General features: G+C 55.7%; 1 protein-coding gene across 4 annotated transcripts in view; it reads left to right on the plus strand.

The window, feature by feature from the left end:
• The window catches only part of GRM4 (glutamate metabotropic receptor 4), a gene marked incomplete at its 5' end in the record, with an annotated part of 125,829 nt that overhangs the window by 72,599 nt on the left and 27,901 nt on the right, over positions 1–25,329 (plus strand). For 2 of the 4 annotated variants that reach the window (XM_080806232.1, XM_080806233.1), the window contains 3 exons: positions 17,417–17,552; positions 20,363–20,517; positions 22,634–22,774. In XM_080806232.1, coding sequence (XP_080662358.1) covers positions 17,417–17,552; positions 20,363–20,517; positions 22,634–22,774 — 432 coding nt within the window. The remainder of the gene's footprint in view (positions 1–17,416; positions 17,553–20,362; positions 20,518–22,633; positions 22,775–25,329) is intronic. The other 2 variants (XM_080806235.1, XM_080806234.1) reach the window with 1 other exon arrangement.

The following is a 25,329-nucleotide window of genomic DNA, read 5'->3' on the forward strand; positions in this document are numbered from 1 at the left end:
TTTTTTTTTTTTGAGATTTTATTTATTTATTTGAGAGAGAGAGAGAGAGAGAGAGAGCATGAGCCAGGGGAGGGGCAGAGAAGCAGATTCCCCATTGAGCATGGAGCTCAACATGGGGGTTGATCCCAGGAACTGGGGGATCATGATCTGAGCTGAAGGCAGATGCCCAACTGACTGCGGCACCAAGGTGCCCCTCCCTTGGCTTTTCTATCTGTCCTCGCCACGTGGAAGTCCAGGTATCATAGGCCTCCAGCTTCTGGTGTGTCTCTTGTTTCTGGGCCCCGACCTGAGCCCACAGAGGAGCCCTGTGCACACTAACCTGATCCATTCTGAACTCCCTCCCTTTGTTAAAGAGTGAAGCAGTGAAGGCCGGTGACCTTCCCCTGCTCGGATTTGGGAGTTGACCTCCAGGGACCCTCTTCACCTGTTGGCTGACTGTTCGACTTCAGCCTGCTTTCGTACCTGAGGTGGGGTTCCCTGGATCCCCACTCTGAGCTCCTTGGAGATGTAGCTGAAGCAAGCCCCATGCTGTTCTTTCCCAGCAGCTGGGGAAGGACCCTGGGAGCTCACTGCTTGCTTTGCTCACCGCCCTGAGAATTCCTGCTTCAGGCCCATTTGGGGCCGCTGAGTGTCCTGGATGAGGTCTCAGACCCACCCTCTACTCCTGTGTGACCTTAGGCAAGCCCCTATCCTTTCCTGAGCCTCCAGATCTTCATCAGTAAGACCGGGAAGGGGCTGGGTGCCTTCTTCAATGCGCTCGTGCACGTGAACACACTGAGGGACACTTGTAGCCATTTTTGCTTGTTATTCCATGTTCCCAGAGTCTTTGAGCCCCAACAAGCTCTGACTCCAGCACTGGCCCCTCAGCAGGACTGGCCTGGGTGAAGACCCCTGAATCACCCCCTTTTTTTTTTTAAGATTTTATTTATTTGTCAGAGAGCGAGAGAGAGCACAAGCAGGGGGAGCAGCAGGCAGAGGGAGAAGCAGGCTCCCTGTTGAGCAAGGAACCCAATGCAGGTCTCGATCCCAGGACCCCAGGATCATGACCTGGGCTGAAGGCAGATGCTTAACAGACTGAGCCACCCAGGTGTCCCTCTTCTTGTGTTTTAATATACATATTTCTTGGGGACATCTCATTAACTGTCCTCACAGAAGCTGCCAGGCCCTAGCCCCAGTGTCAGCCCCTACACAGCCACTCTGAGAAATGCCCCCCACCTTTTTTAAAATAGAGATGAGTGTGGCTCAGACTGCTCACAGGCTCACCTGAGCCCCCACTGCTTGTCAGTGGCACAGCTGGGATTGGTGCTTAGGTTTATGTGACTCTGGAGCTCGAGAAAGGAAAGGTGGAGCCTTCTTTCAATGAAGTATTTGTTTCCTTTCTCCCTGGCTTTCTCCAGGGAAACAATGGTGGGTCAGCTGTGGGGAGAGACCTAGGAGGACTGTCTCCAACAAAAGCCAGAGGTTCTGCTCAGAGAAGGAGGGGGTGGAGGGGCTCCTTTGATGGGGAGTGTGTGGGGGGGGTGGGGGCATGGGTCAGGAGTCACCAAGTCATGGTGGCCTGGTACGAGCCTATGAGAGGTCCTGTCTAACAGGCCCCGGAGATAGGGAGGGACACATCGCTTGGTGGTCACTTATTCTGGGCTGGTTCCCCTCATGTTCCTGGGTTTTTTAAGGACTCAGAAAGTTGGATTCCAGGCCTCTAAATCACATAGAGCCAGCTCTGTGGGATGTAGCTGGTGAGGAGGAGAGTAGGGCATTTCCTCCCCTCTTCAGTTCCTTCACCCCTCACTTCTGAATGGTAATTCATTCATTTGCTGGATAAATATTTATTGAGCACCTATTGTGTGTGTGCCAGGACATGGGGCTTATGGCAGTGAACCAAACAGAAGAAGATCCCTGGCCTTGTGAGCTCCCATTTGGGGAGAGGGCCAGAGGAATTTACAGCAAATAAGTAAATGCATCATTATATAATACAGTTTCAGATAGGAGCTGATGACATGCTATAGAGAAGAATAAAACACCATAGGTGGGCAGAGAGGACTAGGTAGGGGAGATTATCTCATATAAGGTCAGGGAAGGTCTTTCTGCAGAGATGACATCTGAGCAGAGCCCCAAATGCAGTAAGAGAGTGAGCTTTGTGATCTCCAGGAAGAGTGCCTCAGACAGAGGAACCAGCAAGTGCAAAGGCCCTGAGGTAGGGAGACTGCCTGGCATTTGGGGAAGAACCAAGAGGCAGGAACAGAGTGAGTGAGGTAGAGGGAAGTAGAAGAAGAGAGGCAGATCATGTGGGGCCTTGTGGACCACTGGGAGGACCTTAGCTTTTGTTCTGAATGAGGCGGGAACTATTGGAGGGTTGTGAGCTGGGAGGAATGTTAACAGACTTGGATTTATTATAATCTCTCTGGCTGTTGTGTAGGGAATAGACTGGGTGAGGGGTGGGGCAGCTGAGGCAGGAATGCCAGTGAGGAGGCCAGTCCTCCTCCACAGGTGAGAAGTGCTGATGGATTAGACTGGGGGTGGGGGTGATGAGAAGGGACAGATTTGGGGTGTATTTTGAAGCTCAAGCCTGGAGGACTTGCTCTTAGATTGTGTGTGGAACGGAGGTCGCCCATGCTCTTGGGTTCAGCACCACGGACAGCGGAGAAGCCCCGATGGACTCTCGTCCCAGCAAACTGGCGGTTCTTGGCCAGTCCGTAGCTGCTGAGCAAAGCCTCATCTGTAAAATGCAGGTTCTTTCCCCTCGATTCTGTTATCAAATTCTTTTTTGCCAAGTATATTTCTGGGCGCTGCTGGGAATTCTCGTTGGGATGAGGCAGGTCTGAATGCAATTACAGTTGATCCTTGCACAGCACAGGGGCTAGGGATGCCAACCCTGCGTGGTTGAAAAGCTGCATCTGAGTTTTGACTCCTTGAAAACTTAACCATCAGTAGCCTCCTGGTGACCGGAAGTGTTACTGGTAACAAACAGTGGATTAACACATATTTTGTCTGTTATGTGTATATACCATACTATTCCAATAAAGCAAGCTGGAAAAAAGAAAATGTTATCCAGAAAAATCATAAGGAGAAGAAAATGTATTTACAGTACTGTGTCATATCGAGAAAAATCCACAGACGAGTGGACCTGCACTTGTTCAGAGGGCCAACTGTGTATGGCTGGAAGAAGAGGTTTGGATACCTTTGTCTCCAAAAATCTCTGCATCTGCTAAACAGTGGTTTTGGGGAGGGAGCGCTTCCTTGAGGAGTGGGTGATGGAAGGAGAGTTAAAGAAAAGGTGGCCCTGTCTCAGAGGAGCCAGAGGGTGTTCTGGCTGGGAGAACTGCATGAGTGGTGTGGCTTTTGATGACATTTTCTTCCTGAGAGTGAGGACGGGCAGGCTTCCTTGGGAGAGCAGCAGGTCTACGTGGGTTGGGGGAGCCTGGCCCTGTGGTAGAGAGTGCTGCCCCCCCAGGACTGCCATAGACTTACTGTGTGTCTTTGGACAGGCCACTGTTCCTCTTCGGCTCTCAGTTTATCCATCTGTAAAATGGGGATAACTGCAGTCCCTACTTTGCTGGTTATTGTAAGAATGACAAAATCAAGTGAATTAGCCATCAGAAAGGCCAAGAAAGGGCCCGAGGGGGGCTGGCTTTGAGACCTGAGACCCCCGTGGTGAGCATTTGACCTCTTCCTGATTGGGGTTCTCCCCCCTCCTACTGTGAGTGTCCTCCCCTTTCTCCCCGACTTACATGGTGCCTTCTATCCATGTCCTGTTTTGCTGCAGACAGAATGATCATATGGATATTCTATGCAAATTCTCATTTTTAATGAGCCGGAAGGAAAGCTAACGACCATTTTACAGATATCTTGGGACCCAAGGGAGGCCTTGGGATTGGAGAGGAAGCAGGACAAAGTGACAAGCAAGAGGAGAGGGGAGGGAGGGAGGAGAATGAAGACAGAGAGGGACATAGTTCAGGCTGCCGAGGGGGCAACTTGTCAGTCACCCCAGAAAGTGGGAGAAAGATGGAAAGGTGGAGGAGAGCGGGGAGATAGGCTGGAGACAGGGGAGGTGGAGGCAGCCAGGACGAGGCTCTGGCATTTCTGGGCCTTGGTTTCTTTATCTGTAAAATGGTCACCTAAGTTGTGGGCTGATTGGGAGGAATTAATGAGAGAAAGTGTGAGCTCTGCATGAACACGAGAGGCTGTGGAATAATGGGGGACTGTGTGTATGTGTGTGTGTGTGTGAGAGAGAGAGAGAGAAAGAACAAGAGAAAAGACAGGATGGGGTGGGGGAGGACGGAAGAGGAAAACAGAGGGACAGGAGCTAGAGATGAAGCCAAGCAACTTTCTGGACAGTGGAACAACTTTTTTTTTAAATTGATTTTTTTATTTATTTGACAGAAAGAGAGAGAGAACAGAAGGGGGAGAAGCAGGGAGAGGGAGAAGCAGGCTCTTCACTGAGCAGAGAGGCTGATGTGGGGCTCGATCCCACGACCCTGGGATCATGACCTGAGTCAAAGGCAGATGCTTCACCTACTGAGCCACCCAGGCACCTGTAGACCAACTCTTAATAAATTAATTAGTTCATTTCTCAGCATCTGTTGTCTGCTTCTCAAATGACTACCAGGTCCATGAGGGCAGGATTCTGGATTATTCTATTACTAGCTAGGACAGTGCCTGGTGCTTACAACTTATGTTGTTGCTCATTCAGTGAATGCTCTGAGCCCTGCAGTGGCCATCCCCCCTAATTTTCATTCACTGTGTTAAGTTCAGTGATCGAGATGTTGGGATTGCTATGGGTGCCCAAGGGAGAAGGAGCCTGGGGAGACCCATGAAGGCTTCCTGGAGGAGCGGACCATGCACTGAATCCTTAAGAATGGACAGGTGCTGACTTGAGGAAGGAGGGGTCTGGGAAGGGGAATTGGGCACAAAGGCGGAGAGGAGAGTCTGAGCAAAGGCAGGAATATAGGGGTACCATGTGTGTCAGAAACTGTAGGAGCTGTTGGAGGTGAGTGACAAGCGTACAGGGCCTCAGGTGGGACTGGGCTGAGGAATTTGGACTTTGCCTTGAGGGAGGTGAGAGCCACTGAGGCAGGGGAGTAGTGGAATGGGACTGGAATTTTGGCGGAGAGGCCAGGGGCCAGGCTGGGCAGGCTGTGTTTTGTGCAGAGGTGTGGGGCTCTGGTCTGGTAAGATGGTGTTGACAGGAGTGGGGGTGCGCAGTGGGTTATGGCTGAGGGATGAGGCTGGACCTGCCCAGGAGAGCCAAGCCAGCCTGGAGAGGGGCCCAGGCAGTGTGGGTGTGTGGACTGCCTTAGGCCAATCACGGCCCCTCTCTGGGTGATGGTTTTAATCAAAAAGGAGCACTCCCTCCCTCAACTCTGCTCTGTGGGGTGAGGGTCGGCTGAGCATCCGTCCCCCAGCTCCCCTGCTCCTGGATGCCCTCCTGAGACCCACTCAAGGCTGTTCCCTGGATCTAGGCCTGGAGCCCCTGTCCGAGTCCCTGTCTTTCAGCTCCAGGCTGTGGTCTTACAGTGTTGGGAGAGCCCGGGACAGGTTTTTGGGGTGAGGTGGACACTGCAGCTCAGGGCCACATCGAGATCTCAGCCCCAGACCTTTATCCATCAGCCTCGACTCACCTGAGTCCTGGGCGGCCCAGTGCCTCAAGAAAGCCTCTCATGGCACGCTGGGTCAGGCTGGTGTCCGCTGGTGGCCTTTCTGCTGTCCTTCCGCCGTCCCTTGCCAAAGCCAGTTAATGAAGCACGCGCACATCTGCTGTCTGGGTCCTCCCTCCCAGGCGTGGCTCAGCGGCCCCATTTTCTGGTTGAGGAAGCTGAGGCCCGGTGGGGCTATGGGATTGCTGGGATAGGTCAATGCCAGAGCTGGACCCAGGCCCCCCCAGGTTCGCTGCACGACCTCCTGTTCTGCCACGCCTCCTGCTGGCCTGGCCTGAAGTGGAGGGGGCGAGGACTGGTGTGGGAGAGGGTCCGGGAGGACTTCATTACCCAGTGCCTGATTGTGGCAGGTGAGGGGGGGCGGTGCCGAGCCCGCCGCCAGCGGGGAGACATGCTTGGCCTGCCTGGGTAATTACATCTCAACATTTCATTTTGCTTGTCAGTTTCCACTTCCTGGGGATGTGGGCTCCTAAATATTTTATCCCGGCCTGCAGCCGTCCGTTCCTCCCTCGCCAAACCACAGGCCCGGCAGCAGGCCCCTCGCTCCGGCCCCTCCCTGCCAAGCTGAGCCTCCGTCCCTGCTGTGGGGGTGGAGCTGGCCAGAGGTCATCTTCTTCACACCCCTGCCCCACCCAGGGGTCCCTGCCACCAGCCCCTCACTGGCTCCTCTTCTCAAGGCGTCTGGTGTGAGGAGGCCAGGCAGACAACATTGTGGGAAACGAGGCTCTGTTCAACCAATGCAGATTAGTGCCTACTGTGTGCTTGGCACTCTGCTGGAAATGGGGCAGTTAGACAGGAGAGACGCGGTCTCCCCTTAAAGGGGCTTAGGGACTGATGGGGGGAAACCGACAATAATATCACAGTAGCAAACACTTACCGAGTGCATATGCACCTGGTAGTGTTCAGAGAACCTTAACCTGCACCCACATATTCTTCAACTGTAGTACAGGGAGATGAGGCCCAGAGAGGTGAGTAACTGGTCCAAGGTCACCCAGCTGAGACATGGCGGGAGGTGGGAGGCCTTCTGCCCTGAAGCAGGGCAGTTACGGAAGGGGCCCAGCCTAGGCAGAGGAGCCTAAGTGGGCGTGATGAGTTCTGGCTGGGGCAGAGATCTGGCATGTTTCCAGGGGCAAGAGGAGGAGGGAAGGGTATTTCTGGCAGAGGGACTGAGGGTGGGAATGTCCTAGCTGACTTGGAGAAAGAGGTCCTGATGCGGTAGAGTGTGGAGTTTGAGGCCGAGGAAGCAGGGGTGTCCCTGGAGGTGGTGGTCTTGTTCTGTGATGGGCTGCTCAGCAGAGGACTCAGAGCTAATACCCAGTAGTCCTGGGTCTGGCTGACCTCTGACTTGCTGTGTGAGCCTTGGGCAGACTCTTCCCACCCTGAGTCAAATCTGAGAGGTGGGTAGGATTCCTTCAATCAAAGGATGCCAGTCCTGGCCACTGAGAGTCCGGGGAAAGGTGCAGGCTGGGGCGGAGAGGGGGTGGGGGTGCTGGGTCGGGGCAGGGGGTCTCCTGGGGGGCGGGGAGTGCGTTGGGTGGGGGCAGGTAGGAAACAGCCTCTCGCCACCACCTGCCTCCAAACCTCTTTGCTTCCTTTTCTATTTTTTTTCTGCCGTTCTCGCTTCAAAGGTGTTTTGCCTAAATGGGTTTGTGTTAAGATATTAGGTCGATCACTCAGCAAATTTCCCTCTGCTCAGAGCTGAGCGCCATGAATAATGCAGCTCTGAAGAAGGCTGCCACTGCCCAGCGGCCTCCTGGGGAGGGGACAGCAGCGCTCAGCTCAGAGGCACTGCTGAGTCCCCCCAAACCTGCACCCTCCCCCTCCCCCAGATATCCCCTGGGGGCGGACCTTCCATCCTCACAACAGCCCTGTGCATCTGGGGGTGGGGAGTAATGCGCCATCCCGTGTTACAGATGCAGAAATGGCAGAAATGGACATTTGGAGAGGTTGGGCAAAGGAGCTTTTATCGCGAAGCAAGTAAGTGGTTGAAGTGGGACATGGGCCCCGCTGTGCCCCAGCTCTCTGATGCTTGTGTCCCCTGCACCCCCAGAGCCGGCCCTGTTCTCCACAGGGGCACGGCTGGGCAGGAGCAGAGGCAGAGGGAGAGGGTTTCAGCAGGAAGACAGGACTTCCCTCGGCCGAGGGGTCACCGAAGCAGCTTGGTAAATGGTTGTTGGATGATGGGGGTGCTGGACCCCGTTGTCAGTCACTAACCCACCCCCCATGGCACTCCCTAGCCAGGCCCCACTCTGAACCATAGCAAAGGGGAGGCATGATTCGTGCCCAGGTGTGGTCTGGCCGGCCTGGCGGCTTCGAGGAGGTGCGGACACACGGCTTGCCTGCCGGCGTGCCGAGCTCTTTGGCCGTGTGACTGTGGGGGGCCGGGTGCCACGAGTGGTCGTGTGAGGCTGTGCAGTTGCTGTGGGAGCTTGTGTGGCTGTGCGGGATTGTGCGAGTGGGACTGTATGTGGCCAGGTGTGGGTCCTGGTGGCCGTGAGGCTGCATGTGGCTGTCATCAGGTTGTGTGAGATTGTGATACGGGATATGAGAATGCTTGTGTTGTCGTGTGCACACACGCACGCACATGTGTGCGCGCGCGCGCGCGTGTGTGTGTGTGTGTGTGTGTTTTGGGAGGGTGCGGCTGGGAGTGGTGGGAGGTGCTGAGACTATTCAGGAAGGGAAACTTGCATGTTCTGCCCTTCTGCCTGGGAGAGTCCCTGGGCCTCCCCGCTTTGGCCCTGGCTTCGGCCCAGCACCCTGTCTCTGGGGACAGTTCCTGTGTTAGCATGGTGCCCTTGGTCCCTAGAACGTACCTCACCGGGGCACTGGGTCCTGGCCTGGGCTGAGCGAAGAGGTCTCTATCTTCCCGGCTCCTGTCCTCTTGTGTGAGCAGCTCCTGCCCCCGTTGGCCTCACCTGTTCCGCAGAGGCCTTGGCTCCAGGAGGCAGACCCAGGCCTTCACAGACTCCACCACTCTTGACCCTCCCTCCAACTCCACCACACGCGGCTTCTTTAAGTCCTTTTCCATTTTGTGGTTGGAAAGTCTGATGCTCAGAGAGGCTAAGTGACTTGTCCAAAGTCACACAGTGAGTGAGCTGTGAAGCCAGCATGCTCTGGGTCAAGGCGGAGGGGTGGAGGGAGCTGAACGCAGGTGCGATATTCATGTTTTGCACACACCTTCCATGGAATTTGATAGGGAGGCATCTCTAGGCGGGAAACCAGGGGACTGTCTTCTCATTGTCCCTTGATACCTGGGTCTTCCTGGCTCCAGCCACCTCTCCCACAGTGGGCTTACTACCTCCGTGGGGCTGGAGTCAGCGGGTAGAGTGAATATTCTAGTTCATGTTCTTCTCTGTTGGCCCTGGTATCTTCAGACTCTGAGGACCTGGTAGTTTGCATGGCTGTTTGTTTATTTATTTGTTTATTTATTTGACAGAGAGAGAGAGAGTGAGAGATCACAAGTAGGCAGAGAGGCAGGCAGAGAGAGGGGGGGAAGCAGACTCTCCGCTGAGCAGAGAGCCCAATGCAGGGCTCCATCCCAGGACCCTGAGATCATGACCGGAGCCGAAGGCAGAGGCTCAACCCTCTGAGCCACCCAGGCACCCCTACATGGCTGTTTTATACTTTATAAGTCTTCACTTCTTCTTCTTGGTTTTTCTAAAAATAAACTCTGTCCCCAATGTGGGACTTGAACTCACGACCCCAAGATCAAGAGTTGCGTGCTTTACCGACCAGGTCCGCGCCGGGCACCCCTTCCCTTGTTCTTTTGCACATGTATTTCCAAAGCGCTCAGAGCAAGGAATTTGCATCTAGGTGGAGAAGTAGAATCTCAAGGCAGGGTGGGACCAATAGATGTCCGGGTGTGTGTGGTGTCCACCCCACGCATGCACAGAGCTCACGAGTGTGTCCTGCAAGGGCAGGTGTGGTGAGTGGATTAGCTCTGTAGCCCAGAGCCTGGCATAAAGTTGGTGCCAGGTGCAAAGTGGGTGCCCAGTGCCTTTGCGTACAGAGGTCTGAGCCCTCAGCATGACCAGGGGGTGGCTCTGAGGGGAGGTCACAGAGGGTTGCAGGGCTCAAGGAGTTCCTGGAGGAGGTAGAAGGGTTTGAGCCGTTGCAGGTGCCCCCCTCGGACTCTCACTGAGTCTCTGCCTCTAGCCCCGCGCTAGCAGCTCCAACCCCTTCCATCCCTACCAGGTGGGTACTCAGTGGCTCGTTCATGCAGCAAGGATGAATCAGGGCCCATGTCTCGAGCAGGTGCGGCATGAGTGCTGGGCCCCCTGAGGGTCTGAGCAGAGATGCAGACACTAAGGAGATAACCAAGGCCCAGGGAGGGAAGGCTGCAGAGGGTCACTCAGCATCAGGCGGGTCCCTCCTGGCCGGGGGAGCAGCCTCTGCAAAGGCCCGTGGAGGGGGCAGACGTGGTCAGCCTGTTCTCATAGGGACCTGGGGAAGGCTGGATGTTGCAGACGTGGGAGGAGTCCCTGTCCTTGTCCCTACCTCTCTCTCTCTCACACACACTGAACCACGGAGTGTTGCAGGCAGGGAGCTGTGTGTCAGATGGAGGTTGGAGTGGAGACTGGATAGTGGGGAGTAGGTCTGGGAACAGGAGCAGAAAGGGACAGTGGCCATGAACCAGGCCTGAGCTGCTACCTTTCCCCCACTCTCCCTCCTCCCCAGGCCTTGAGCTCCCTGTGGAGCCCCAGACCCAGCTGGAACCAGAGCTGGTTGGAGTCTGGGCCCGCCCTCACTCTGTCTCCCCCCAGCCTTTCTCACCCGACAAAAGCCACAGGTCAGGGGCATTCTCTCAGAGCCTGGCCTTGTCTCCCCCCGCCCTCCACCCCCCCCTCGCCCCGCCCCCGGCCACAGCTCTGCTGCCTGAAAACAAAAGTGGTATTGGGTTAGTCACTGCCCCTCTGAGTAGGTCCCTTTCCCGAGAGCGGATTTGGGAAGAGGGCCTGGCTTTTGGATCAGGAGGAAAGGCAGGGAGGAAAGGAGGGCAGGGCTGCATGTGTGTGTGCGTGCGTGCGTGTGTCCCCATATGGTCCAGGGGAACTCCCAGCCTTCCCCTCACCTCCCTCTCTGCTGTGAACCTGTGGGAGCCTGGGGGCCCCCTTGGCTCATCTGACTCTCCCCACCTTTCTCTCCATGTTGCAATTTGCTGCCTTCACATTTTGCCATAATGTAGATTTTTCCACTTGATTTCCCAGGATTTGTCTTTTGTTTCCCCCCTTTTTAAATTTAAAAGGACCAAAAAAAAAAAAAAAAGAAAGAAAGAAAAGAAAAGTTAAGAGGAAGGCAAAGAGAAAAAGAAAGAGGAGAGGAGCCCGTATGTGCTAGGAGCCTGTATGTGCTTGGCCCCCCACGGCTGCTGGCCTGCGCTGTGAGGGAGACAGGCCTTCCCGAGCGACCTGACCTGCGCACTTCTGCCACAGGGAAATTCCTCCTTCCTGGTCTAGAGCCCAGCACCCGGGTTACAGAGTGCGATCCTGGGGCCCTGGATGCTGGAAAGAAACCTAGTGGATGTAGGGACCTCCTGGGGAGTCACGGACACGGCGCCCTATCCTGGCCGCTCTGCCCCCCTACCCCGCCCTGCCTGTGTGCTGACTGCTTAGCTCCTTCATCAGGGCCCGGTGAGGGTACATTCCCTAGTGCGTGAGAGAATGAGGATAGGACAGGGAGACAGATGCCTAAGACTGGAGGGTGAGATCCCTGGGGAGAAACCAGAGAGCCCAGGTCCCTTGACTGTCCCCTACGTGACAGTGGGCATGGCTGAAAGCCAGCTGCTCTGGTGGGAGGCCTCTCCCTGCCTGTCCTGGCTGCCAGGGTGGGCACAGCCCATAAGTGGAGGTGCTGTGAAGGCCGGGGATCTGGGGCTTGCTTGGAGAGGGGTGGCAGGATGGTGGGGAAGGCTGTTTTAGACAGGTGGAGTGGGGAGAGCCATCTGGTGGGGGACAGGGAGGTGTGGGGAGGAGGAAGAGGCTGAGTGCAGGTGCATGTGTGCAAACCCAAGTCCCCAGGGGCTTAGGGAGACCCTTCAAGGGGAGGGGGTTGGCGGACCGACTCCCTCTGGGGGTCCCTTCACACCTGTCGGTTTCCGCATCCCCATCCTCAGACAGGCTCCCCCGATCATTCGGGCTCATGGAGGGAGCCAGGCACACACCCTCCCGGCCAGCGGAGGACAGAAAAACGAGGTCATTTCAGCAGCGGGCGCGCACTTGAGAGTGGGACTTACAGGTCCAAAGTGTTTTCAATTCCTGGCTCTCAGGCAAGGCAGCAGCTCCTAGGGAAAAGTCAGAGCCGAGTCCAAAGCTGCCTCTGCCTCTCAGGCTGCAGGCCTGGCCTGAGCCTGCGTGTCCTCTAGGACACAAGGGGTGGAACGAGCGGCTACAGCCCCCTCCTCCCGGGCTCACGTCACTCTGCTGCTTTCCTCCTCTGCCCTGCCTCCAAGAGGTTTTCTGCCACCCCGAGTAGGTTGTCTGGGGGTAGGGGTCTGGCCTCTTCACGGTTGGATCTTAGCATCTGGAACTTTCCAGGCACCTAACGAACTCAGTAAACCAGTGTTGACTCCATGAAGGGAAATCGGTTGTAGCACGTAGGCAGGGTGTGTTGGTGGGTGTGTGGCACCTGAGGGGCTGTCCCCTGCCACTGTATGAGCATGCCGTCCAGGAAGCTGTCCCCTTGCCTTCCTCCTCTGGCAGATCGCTCTCTTTTCTGGCCTTGCCTTTCCCAACTAGAGCATGAGCTCCAAGGCAGGGATCTTCCTTGTTATCATTTCTCAGCATTTGATTGTGCCAGGAACTGAGCAGGGTACTTCTCGAATGAACGCATGCCCGAGTGAATGAATGTGCAAACATACAGACCTGGCCTTGCCCTTGGGGAGTGCAGTTGGAGGCAGACACAGGAGCACCGGCTGGACCTGGAGAACACCGGGAAAGGTCATCAGACCGCAAATGGAAAGGGCTCAGAGACCACAAAATACAACAGGAAACCAGGATCAAGTTTTGCTAGTGGAGTCTGTATGTCACATTCAAGTCAAGGCAGGGGCCTGAGGGGAAGATAGGATTTCAGGAGCCAGAAGGCTGGTGAGCACCCCACTCCCTTCCACTCCAGTGCACTGTGGAGGCCACTGGGCTGGGAGCGGCTGAAGGGCTCCATTTCACAGACGGGAAAGGAGACTGGGGTGTGTCTGTGTGTGTTCTCCATCAGGCAGCACACATGAAGACTAGAACACCATCACTGCTGCTTCTGTCTGAAAGTTTTGTTTGGTTTGGGTTCTAGGGTCCATGTTTACTAAGCATTCACATTTTGTTGTATTTGCTTCTGATTATTATTTGAAGAAATAAAATGTGGATCGTCTGGAAGCCAGCCTCCACGCTGCCCTTCATGGAGGGCATGGAGCCCCTCCATGGAGCCCTTCTTGGTCTGGTTCTTTTGCTTCCTTCCCTTGAGGCAACCGCGACTGAAGGTGGTTCAGAGGATTCCTTTCTTGGCCTTGCTTAGTTATTCAGTGCACATTTATTGAGCACTGACTGTATGCCAGGCACTGTTCTAGGCACTGGGGAAGTTGCAGTGAGTGCGACAGACAGAAGCTCCTGCTTTCGCATAGCTTTTGCTCCTAAAGATGTGTGTCTTCGTGTATGCTGAGTCTTGTCACATGTGGTCTTTGATTTCCTTATAAACTGGACAGACCACGTGGCGATTTGCCTTTTCGATCAACTTCTAGTCCTCCGGATGTTATTGTGCCAATACGTGAGAGCTGTTTTCTTTCCATTGTACAAACACCACAGTTTATCCGTTCTTCTGTTGTACAATATTTAGATCCTTTCCGCGTGTTTGCTGTTTCAGACAGCGCTGCAGGGCCCATCTGCGTGGGGCTCCTGGGTCCCAGTATGCATTCCTGTGGGAGGAATGCTGAACGGGATGTGCTGGCACACCCCACTTTGTTAGATGTTACCGTGTGGTCTCCAAAGTGTTCAGTGGCTGCTCCCCCTTGACTTGTCCAGCTTTCTGGGAGCAGTTGCAGGGCCTTGAGGGACGGATGGAGGAGGGTCTGTTTTGACCAATGGGAGGGGAAGGTGTGGAGAGAGAGCGGGGCTCTGGGTCTCCACCACTGGGGGTGGCCTGGACACCCACTGCAGGGCTGGGGGAGGGAGGGGGAAGGGAGGTGGGGCCCAGGGAGGTGACAGGACCGCTCCAGCATTCCGCTCCATTCCGCTCCAGCATTCCTCTGCTGATGCAGTGACAAAAGCAGGCAGGAAGCCGCAGAGGGCTGGCCAGGATTTGAAACCTCAGCAGGAGGTGGGCTCTGCACCCCAGCGGCTGCACACCCCTGGACAGAGTGCTGCTCCTCTCTGGCCTCCTCCTCGCTCTCTGCCCAGCTTGGGCCCGGAGGTCTCTGAGGTCCCTACGCCTCCATGTGCTCAGATGGGCTTGACAAGTGGTTGCGGCTTCGTGCCCATGGCCCTGTGAGTGGACGCAGTGACTGGTGAACAGCAGAGCTGTCGTACGTAGCTGGCAGCTGGGTGCTCACCGGGGAGGGTTGGGAGGCTGGAGTGTGGAGTGAGGGGCTTGCTAAGGGGGGCTTTGGGGAATCCCCGGTCTCTTCCATGCTCCCTGCCTTCTTAAGATCCTGTGCCTGGATTCTGGGAGAGGTAGAAGGTTCGAGCTTCTGAGCAGAGATAGGGAGTGGGCTCGTTTCTTATTGCTTGGATTTAATTTAATTCTGTTTATTGTCTGTATGGACTCATGGGTTCATATTTTATCCAAAGAGAGAGGCCTTGGGGCAGGCAGTAGGAGTAGGGGTGTGGAGAAGGGTGCCCTCCATGGTACAGAGATTTGAAGAAGGAATCCCAGGGGAGCATTAGCAGGAGCGGGGGTGGGGGGCATGGTGATGGTAAGGAATCTGCAGTGGGGGGGACGGCAGGCAAGAGGGCTGGGGGCTTGGCGTGTGCTTGGGGTCTTTTGGGGCGGGGGGGAAGGGCTGCAGGAAGTTGGCGTCTGCAGGGACCCTGTGACCCAGGCCTTTTCTTTCTCTGCCTGAGAGAGGGTCTGGACACAGAGACTGCAGTCCCACTTACAGGCTGTGTGACCTCTGTGAGGGTACCCAGCGCATCTGAGCCTCAGCGCTCGTCTGTAAGATGGGGCTATTAGCAGCTGCCTCGGGAGGTGTGAGGACTCCCTGGGTCTCTCTGGGGCTCCTCCAGTCTTCTCCGGCTCCAGCGAGGGGCCAGGAGGGCAGCTGAAGGAGATCTTGTACCACTCACGGCTGGGAGCTCGTGTCATGCTGGCAGAGCCCCTGGTGAGCCAGCTGCTTACTCCCAGTTCTGGGGTCCCTGGAGCAGCCAGGCTGACATCTGGGCCACACAGGGACCCTATAGGACCTTGGTTTCTCACCTCAGAGTGGTGACACCAGTGGGCACTTCCTCCAGAGCAGGCCCAGATGTGTCCCTGTCTACGGGCTGCAGGTGTTCCTCTGACCTTGGCCCCCAGACCTTTCCCCGTGTGGCCTGAACCATGACACAATGGACTGGCTGTGGGGGTGGTTGCGGGAGCCAGGTGGCCTGTGTTTAAGCCTCCACCCTACCCCTGGCTGTCTGTGTGACCTTGGGAAACCCCTTAACCTCTCTGTGCCTCAATTTCTTCATCTAGAAATTAGAGATGTGCTGATGACACCCCAGTAGAACGAAGCCATGTAAAATTTGCAGAATAAGCTTCAACACACGTTAGACGCTTCCTGAATATTTGCTGGTATTTTCGAGCTCTGCAGAAATCCCCAAACTCCTCTCCCGTTGCCTCCCTCTCTTGTGGTTGTAAGGGTGTCCTGCTCAGACCATACTCCTGTCTGAAGTACCTCGAGGCTCACTCACATTCTTGATGATGGTGCTGTGGTCATTTAGTTCTTCTTCCCCCAGAGAAACGAGGCGTGCAAGATCTGCCCTGGGCTGGGGGCGCTGGGGTGGCTTAGTTGTTAAGCATCTGCCTTTGGCTCGGGTCATGATCCCAGGGTCCTGGGATCAAGCCCTGCGTCAGGCTCCCTACTCAGCGGGAAGCCTGTTTCTTCCTCTCCCACTCCCCCTGCTTGTGTTCCCTCTCTTGGTGTGTCTTTCTCTCTCTCTGTCAAATAAATAATTAAAATCTTAAAAGAAAAAAAAAAAAGATCTGCCCTGGGCTGTCAGGTGGGACCATCCCGCAGATCCTCCTGGGGGGGCATGGCCCAGAAAGAATCTGCAAGTTTCTGCCCCTTTGAGGACACTTGACTCTCGTTCCCTGCTTCTCTCCTTTCTACCCCTGCTTCCCTCCTGTCCTGGAGCCAGGTGGCTTGCCCTCACCCCCTGTCCAGCCGCCTCCCCTTGTCCATCTGTCTCTCCAGATGGGGGGAAATGTCACAATTGGCCCACTTTCTAACTGGAAAGGAACCATATGGAGGGTTTAGCCAGGAGCTGAATGTCTGCCCAGCCGCCATTAGAGCAAGGCCAGCGCTGTGGGACGTGAACTGTCTCCCCTTGGCTCTCTCTGTGGGACCCCAGTCTGGAGAGGCCAGTCCTGCGAAGGATCCTCCCTCTTTCTCTCCCTTCCCTTGGTCTTCTCTAGGGCTTGGGACTTCTTTGGTGCCTTAGGAGAGAGCCAAGGAGCTTGGTCAAAAGGCAGAAATAAGGGAGGTGGGTTCTGGTCAGGGGCTGGGCCAGAGGGTCACGGCTGCTTAGCCAGCTATGGAGAACCAAGGGGTCTGTTTCCTGGGGACAGGGCTGTGAGTGTGTACGTGTCGTGTCGCCCTAGGCCTGGCAGGTCCTGGCACAGAACAACCTCCCTTCTAGTGGGCGTATCTTGTTTCTCCCCAGAATGACCTCCATCTGGCTGCATATGCCTCTGCCCTCAGACTCGGCTCAGGGTTACCGCCTTTGGGTAGCCTTCCCTGGTTGCCACCTCCCTGCCCAAAGGTAGAGGCTCCTTCCTCTTTTTTTTTTTTTTTTAAAGATTTTATTTATTTATTTGACAGACAGAGATCACAAATAGGCAGAGAGGCAGGCAGAGAGAGAGGAGGAAGCAGGCTCCCTGCGAGCAGAGAGCCCGATGTGGGGCTCGATCCCAGGACCCCAGGATCACGACCCGAGCCGAAGGCAGAGGCTTTAACCCACTGAGCCACCCAGGCACCCTTAGAGGCTCCTTCTTGAGTGAGGCTGGGTGTTGGCATTTCTTCTTGCTCTCTTCTCAGATTTACTCTTCGAAAAAAAACTTAGTTTCAATGAAAATAACCATCATTTACTAAGTACTCCCTGTGTGTCTGATATTCTTGTGTTTGTGGAGCAGTAACTCACTTAGCTTTGTAACGACCCTGTGAGGTAAGTAGGATTACCTTCACTTTATAGATGATGTACATGAGGCACAGAGAGGTTCAGTAACTGCCCTGAGGTCACACAGCAGTAAGTTGCAGAGCTGAGATTCGAACCCAGGCTATCTAACTCCTAAACACGATGCCATACCGCCTCTTGCTAGCAGTCTCTGTTTTATATATGGGGGGACCGAGGCACAGAGAACTGAAGTGACATGCCCAGGGTCATCCAGTTGGTGACAGGCGGAATCCAAAGTTGTCTGACCGCATAGCCTGTGCCTGGAGATCTGGACCTGGGATCTAGGAGTCTGGCTGCAGAGCTGTGGGCAGCCCTTGGCTTCCGTCTCCTGGAGGGGAGTGCATGTGGGAGGGCGTGGAGTGAAGCGGGGAGAGACTCCGGCCACTCTAGGGCTGAGTGACACCCTTCCCACAGGGGGCGTGTGCATCGCGCAGTCAGTGAAGATACCCCGGGAGCCCAAGCCTGGGGAGTTCGATAAGATCGTCCGACGCCTCCTGGAGACCTCGAATGCCAGGGCGGTCATCATCTTTGCCAATGAGGATGACATCAGGTGAGAGTGGATTGCAGCCGGGTGGGGGTTAGGAGCCGGTCATGGGGAGAGTCAGCGGTCCTGCTGGAGAACTTCCTAGCGAGCCTGACCCCACCGCAGGCTCCAAAGAGGTAGGGTGTGACATTCCTCAGGCTGGGACACAGGCAGCTGCTGGTGGGCCCCCCTTCCCCTGCCTCTCTGTCTCTTGCATCCATTCTGCCAACTGCTAAGGCCCTGGGTTTTTAGCCAAAGCACCTAAGTTCTAATCCTGCTCTCCTTCCTCCTAGCTGTGTGACCTGAGACAAGTGTCTCAACCTCTCTGTGCTGCTTTTCTGCTTTAAAAAAAAAGGGGGTGGGGGGAGATAAAGATGCCGGCCTGATAATGTTATTTGAGACCTGAACCCAGGAAGCAGAGTCTGGCACACAGCAGAGCCCGGGGCCTGTGGAGCCCCTGTCAGCTCCTGCCTCCTGTCTTTGGCAAATCTTGGAGTAGTGGGAAGAGGCCTGGGCTGTAGGTCTAGTCCTGGCCTGGGTACATGCTCACGGTGGGCAGTATCGTCCCCTCCCTGGGCCTCAGTCTCTGCCTCTGCACAGGAAATGGATGGACTTCTGGGTGCCAGGACCGTGCAGTGCCAGTCCTGCCCTTTCCGCACGTCTGCTTCTGGCCCCCAGGCAGAATTTTGGTTGCACCGAAAAGCCCCATCTTAACCCACTTACTTCCTCCTCCTTTTCCCCTGCTGCTGCCGCCTCTCGGGCTGATGTCAGGGCCATGATGGGGCAGGCCTCTGTGATTGTCCTGTTCGAGGGGGAGAGAAACACCAGCTCTGAGCCCGGGGAGCCTCAGTCTGGAGGGAGACACAGCCCTGCCCTCAGGGAACCCCAGCCCGAGGGGGGAGACAGGAGACACAGCCCTGCCCTCAGGGAGCTCCAGTCTGAGCAGAGGAGACACAGCCCCTGCACTTGCAGAGAAGAGTAAGAAAGTAGACATGGTCCTCCCCAGACATCCTCCCTCAGTTGGCTGGCCTGAGGTGTCCTAGCCTGCTGTGCCCAAAGGCCTCCCCTGCCCTCCAGCCCAGCCAAAGCTGCCTGTCTGCTCCTGCCCCCATGTGCCTCCCTCCCTGTCGCTAACCAGTGTCCATCTGGGTCCCATTCTTTCCAGCACTTTCCCCACTTGGTAAAGACCCCATCCTGGACCCGAGCTGCAGCAAAACAGATTTCCCCTGGGAGACATTGCCAGGTCCCTGCAGGGATGGAGTGGGAAGTTCTGGAAGATCATTAAGGCCCCGAAAGCCAGTTCTAAGGATGGCGTCTCAGGCAGCGAAAGGCTAGGAAGGGGAAGTCAGAGGCTGCTGAGCCCAGGGTCTGCTCCTGACCCCCTCAAGCCTTATAGTCCCCCTAAGTTCTGCCTCGGGACTTTCCTGTTGCCCGCAGGTCTGCCATCTCCTGGAGCAGGAGGGTCCCTTAAGAAGTCCTTTCCCTCACTTTAATCACTGGTCCCTGCACAGCTGTCCCCACCGCCACCCCAAAGCCCAGCGCTCAAATCCCACCCCCCGCCCAGAAGTGCGCCCTGCTCCAGGCCTCCTGCTTAGCTCAGATGGACCCATATACTGGGAGGGGAGGATGAAGGCACTGGGGCCTGTGTCCTAGACAAGAGGCACCTAGGGAAGGGACTGACTCCAGAGGGAACTGGCAGCAGGGAGTTGGGTTGGGGCGGGGTGGGAAGCAGAGGCATTTCTGGAAATCCACATGCATTTTCAGAAGCAAACAGAAGTAAAAATAAACCCAGGTGACTTTGCAGGGAGGGAGGCCTGGGAGCTCTGGTCATGTCTGGCTGGCCAGATGCAAGTGGGTATTCATAGGGCTATGGCCGTGGCTTCTGGGAACAGCCCCACCCCAGATTTTGGTGGGTGAGGGGCAGCTGCAATAGGTTTGGGGGTCCAGGACCATGGAGAGTCAGGAGCTGTTGGAGGAGGGAAGGCGTGGGCTCTGGGGCTTGGAAACGTATTTCTCCCTGGCATCCCCAAGCTGTCCCGGGCTCAGCAGCCACTCCTAAGCTCTGGTGGCCATGTCCCAGTTTCTAGTATCACAGCCTCTTGCTTGCTGTGTGATCCTGAACAAGGTGCTCGCCTCCTCTGTGTTCCACTCTCCCCACCCCACTATGGGAGAGGCTGGGTTGGGGGAATTTTGCACAGTCCTGGTTTTCTCCTCCCTCATTGCCTCCTTTGGCCACTACCCTGTGCTGGGCTCTAGGGTCCCCGACCTGATGACAGCCGCTGTCACAGTAAGACAGTGGACGGGGTGAGCACCTGCCTCGCGCCCTTTCATCTATCCAGGAGGGTGTGGGAAGCAGTTCTTCAGAGGCCCTAGGCTTTTGGCACAGAAAGAGGTGGGGCAGAGAGGGCTCTGCCGGCAGGGAGTGGCGAGTGCAGAGGGGTAACCATGTGGGTAGGTGTGCGTGCTCGTGCACATGTATAAATGTGAGAAGGAGACGAGATGTGGCTGTGGAATCAGGACCAGGGGCATGAACCGGAGGACACAGACAGGGCAGGTATAGTCCCGGGGCCTGAGTCAGCTCGGGGGTGTGCATACACCTAGGGAAACAGGGACGGTCTTTGCGAGGACAGCTGTGGCCCTGGGGGCAGGATCGAGTAGGGAGGAGGAGCACCTTGGACCTAGAGGCAAGCATGGGCCAGGGGCAGGGGGACCATGGGCTATTCGGGGGACATGTGTGTGCCGGGGGGTCAGCCAAGGGCCCCCGCGAGCAGGGGTGCCTGGGGGGGACAGTTGCAGGGGCAGACACGGCTGGGCTGGGCTGGTGCGTGTTCCCACAGGCGTGTGCTCGAGGCGGCGCGGAAGGCCAACCAGACAGGCCACTTCTTCTGGATGGGCTCCGACAGCTGGGGCTCCAAGAGCGCCCCCGTGCTGCACCTGGAGGAGGTGGCCGAGGGCGCTGTCACTATCCTCCCCAAGAGGATGTCCGTGCGAGGTAGGCCCCACAGCCCTGGACTGCGCCCCCCACCTCACTCTTGCCTGCCCCCACTGTTGGTGTGCTCCCCAGCTGTTCCTTATTACTGTCCCCCCACTCCATTCCTTACCCACTCCTCATCTTCCCACATTCTGTCTTTCCTTTTCCTCGGCCCACACCCTCTTCGTGCTCATGCTCGAGGCTGGATGGCCTTTCTAGCTGCATTCGACCCAGCAGGATTCAAATCCAGATTCAGGAGCTTTCTTCTCCCTTCTGAGATATTTTGGATGCAGGAGATAGGTGGCCCTTACAGGAAGCTTCTTTATTAAGGTCTTTCCTTCATCCCCACACACTCCCATCCCTTCTCCCATCTGCAACAGAGAGCCAAGGCCATCACTCTGCCTGGGGCGTGTCCTCTGTCAGAAAGGCCTGGGAGCCACCAGCTGGAGACAAGAAGGTGCTGTGCTGGAGGGTGCACGTTTTCCCTGCAGGCCCTGCCCGGGTCTGGTCGGCCCTCAGTGGTGGTGGTGTTGGTGTCGGCGTTGGGTCTATCTTGTCTGGCATCCCTTCCTCTTGGGACAGAACCCACAGTCACCCGGGGCAGGAATGGTCTGCTCTGGCCGGAACCTCACTGTGAGTGAGGTGTGAAGTTCCCATTAGTGGCCCAGTTTGGCAGGGACCTCACTGTCCTCACCATGGGGGAGGCAGGCTCCCAGGGCCTTCTCCCCTGCTCCTGCTTCGTTAAATAGAAGCCAGCATTGATGTTGCTGGGAAGGCCTGCAGACATCTGTCGCTATAGAACTTTCCAAGAGACCAAGGCCCGAGCATGGGAGGCACCCGCTGAAGGTCACAAGGCACTGTATTCTCTCTACCCTGAGACAGAGGGCGCCGAAGTTCCCACATTACCCTTCTCAGCCTCCAGCCACAGTAGACACAAAACAGTAGTGACTGTGGCTACTGGGAGACATCTCATTTAGTTTTTCCCACGACCCCACAAGACACTTTTTTCCACATTTAGTAAATGAATGCATTAAGGCTCAGAGAGACAAAGCAACATATAGTGGCTATTAAGCGGCAGAGCCGGGATTGAAACCCAGAACCTGTCTGACAAGTCCCTTTTCTCTCTGCGATATTAGAGAAGACTTTGAACCATGGTTCTCATCCAGGGGGCGATGTGACCCGCAAGGGACATCTGGCAAAGACTGGAGACATTTTTGGTTGTCCCACCTAGGGAGTGAGGCTACTCTGTCCTGCTCCCTACAATTCGTAATGATCTGGCCCTAAGTGTCAGTAGTGCCAAGGCTGGGAAGGCCCACCCTCGCCCAGTCCCTCACCAATGTCAGCATTCTCCTACAACTCCGACAGTTACTTGACTTGAACCCTGCCCTAGTGTGGACCCTACTGAACTTTCAGGCCTCCTGGCCCACCCCTGGCAGCTCGGTCAACGATGCAGCGGTACTGGGAACATCATCCATGCAGGAGGGGCACTGAGGGGAGAGAGCAAGCCCTCTTCACTCGCCAGCCCACCCGCCGTGGGGTGGGGTTGTTTCCTGGGCTTAGAGCAGAGGTGGTGAGTTCCCTTTGGAACATCTGGAGGAGGAAGTTGTGTCTGCCAGTGACGGGGGAGTTCTGGACTTGAACACAGAAGATCCAGGCCCTGGTCTTGCTGTATGACTTGGGTCATCCCCTGCCCTCTCTTGTCCTGACTCCTCTTTCAAACCAGAGATCGCGGGTGCTCCCAGCTTTGGTCAGCCCTCCCACCCGCCTCTCTGCTCTAATCTCAGGACCCCCAGGTGGCTGCTTCTCAAAAAGGTCCCCTGTTAGCATTTGGGTGGTCAGAAGGTGAAGCGAGAAGCACCCTCAACCGCACACTTCTTTTCCATAGACAGCGGTTGTAAGATTACACATGCTCCCCCTGGGACTTAGTACAGCTCTTTTCATTTTGAATGAAATGAAATGCTCCACGTTTTGTTTTTTTTCCGGCTGGGCTTTGGATCAGAGGCTCTGCTCTTCCATTCCTCCCTCCCCCTGCCTGGGCCATCTCTAAGGCTGGGGGGTGGGAGTGGAAGCAGGAAGGGCTGGGGAGGGGGGGGATGGGGGGATGGGTGCCCTGACTGACATCCTGGTTCCCTGCCAGGCTTCGACCGCTACTTCTCCAGCCGCACGCTGGACAACAACCGGCGCAACATCTGGTTTGCCGAGTTCTGGGAGGACAACTTCCATTGCAAGCTGAGCCGCCACGCGCTCAAGAAGGGCAGTCACGTCAAGAAGTGCACCAGTGAGCACGCGCGGGGCGGGGCCAGGATGGGCCCTGGGCGAGGGGCGTGGGCCTACTGCCCGAGCAGGGCGGGGAGGTGGGCTGGCGACGGTGGGGGGCCTTGCTGGGGGCCCACGGGGCGGGGTCTGAGGGGGCAGGGGCGGGGCCTTTCGGACAGCAGAGCGGGGGTGGGAGGGCTTAGAATCTTAGAAACCACGGTGCTCTCAGCCGTCCGTGATGCTGCTGGGGGGAAAGGGGTTCTGTCCGACCTGTGGTCACCTTGGGGTTCATCTGAAATGTCCCTAGGATGAGTCCATAGAAATGACCCCGTGGGGGAGCCCCGATGCTCGCTGGTCTGATGATTTTGGATAAATCATCTCTAACCCATCCGGGTTCCTTCAGTCATTCAGCAAACACCAGTCTGTCTCCCAGGGTGTGCCCTGCCCTGTACTAAGCACTGTGGATACGGCACTGAATGAGAGAGTCAAAAATCTCTTGGAATTTTCATCCTAATAGGAAAATGTTTAAACAAGAGAAATAAGTAAGCTATAGAGTACGTCAGAAAGCAAATGCGCAGTAGAAACAACTAAAACAAGCAGATGGCTTTCGCGTAAAGGTAACATTTGAGCCAAGTCCTTAAAAGGATAGGGAATGGGTCACAGGAGAATGGGACAATGGGTCCATTCTACAGATTGGAAAACAGAGGCTCAGGTAGGTAAAGGGAACTGGGTTCCTGTAGAAGGAAGGTGTTAGAGACTGATTTGAACCTAGGTCTGAGCTCCAGGCCCTCAGTCTCCTGGGGCAGCCATCATGGTGTGTCCACATTTAGACACATTCAGATGTGGGTCCCTCTGTACTCTTAGTCTGAGCAGCTCTGCCACAGGACCTTGTCTCTGACTTTGAGGGAGCTCTGGGTACTTTCAACATGAGTGGTACCTGGTGAACTCCCTCCTGTACCTTCCTGGACTGATCAGTGTAGCTTGGGCAGAGGGCCAGATGAGCAAGGTGTAAAGGTGCAGGGACACGCTGCATGGAATCTTAGGGGCAGGGAGATCCCCAGGGCCAGAGGAGGAGGAAGGTGGATGGCATTCGTGGGCGGGTGGGGAGGATGCTGCCCTCTGGTGGCCAGGGCCCTATGGGATTCAGGAATATTGGCCATTTCAGACCATGGGTATCCCCCCTCCCCTCCCCGGGGCCCAGCAGGCATGCTCATGTGTGGGTGTACTGTATGTGGTAGTGTATGTGTGCACACACGGGTGTATGTGACTGTGTGTACATGAGTCAATACGTCTAAGGGACAAGGGGTATGTGTGTGTTTGTCTGATGTGGGGGCTTATGTTTCTGGGCAAGATAATAACCATAAATACCACTATTTGTTGTACATCTGCTGTGATCCAGACACTTTAAAGACGTATCTCATTTCGCTCTTACAAATCTCTAGGGGTTTTTGTGATTCCCCATGTTATAGAGCAGGATATGGAGAGTCAGAGAGACCAAGCTACTTGCCAAAGGCTGCACAGCAAATGCCTTCATCAGGCAGTAATCACAGCAGGGTTTTAAGAAGTGCAAACATGACAGCCTTTGTGGGTAGGGTAACCATGCGTCTTGGTGACTCCTTTTCTCCTGGCATAATTTTAGAAAATATCTCTTTTATTATTACTTTTTAAGGTTTATTTATTTTAATTAATTGATTAAGATTTTATTTCTTTATTTGACACTGAGAGAGGGAACACAAACAGGGCAGTGGGAGAGGGAGAAGCAGGCTCCCTGCTGAGCAAGGAGCCCAGTGTGGGGCTCGATCCCAGGACCCCAGGATCATGACTTGAGCCCAAGGTGGATGCTTAACGACTGAGCCACCCAACGCCCCAGATTTATTTACTTTATCTTATTTTTTTTTCAGATTTATTTATTTTAGAGAGAGAGAGCTTGAGTGGGAGGGACAGAGGGAGAGGGAGAGAGGATCTCAAGCGGATTCTGCATTAAGCATGGAGCCTGATGCGAGGTTCAGTCTCACGACCCTGAGATCATGACCTGCGCCAAAACCAAGAGTCAGACTCTTAACCAAATGTGCCACCCAGTCCCTAAAAACATCCCTTTTATTCTTAAAAGGATCCCACCTAGGTGGGATGAAAAATTGTATGTTCACCCTGATTATAGGTCACGAGACCTGACTTGAAGATGGGGATAGGGGAGCCTGGAACTGGGTCAGGATGTGTAGCTGGGGCCCCCCCGTGTCCAGCCTGCCAAGGGCGAGGGGATTTCTGGAGTGACCTCTTGGCCTGGGAGGGGGAGGAGGGGAGAGGGCTTTGGTCAGCCTCTGTAGGCTCTACCCAGACTCCTAGTCCTCGGGTCAGGATCGACAAACGTCTCCCACCTGGTTGGTGAGGCAGGGAGAGGGGCTCCTGTCTGCAGCCCTAAGGGAGGACATTTGGGCTGTCCGAGCCCGCGGAGGAAGGAGGACGAGAGCACAATTTAGAAGAGCGTAGAGCTTCACTGGGAGTCTATGGCCAGCTCTGTGCCCTCTCTGGCCTCTGTGTTCTTATCTGAGAAATGGGATTGGGTGAGCCCGCCCAGAG

The sequence above is a fragment of the Martes martes genome (genome assembly GCF_963455335.1).
Source record: "Martes martes genome assembly, chromosome: 6".
Taxonomy (NCBI): domain Eukaryota; kingdom Metazoa; phylum Chordata; class Mammalia; order Carnivora; family Mustelidae; genus Martes; species Martes martes.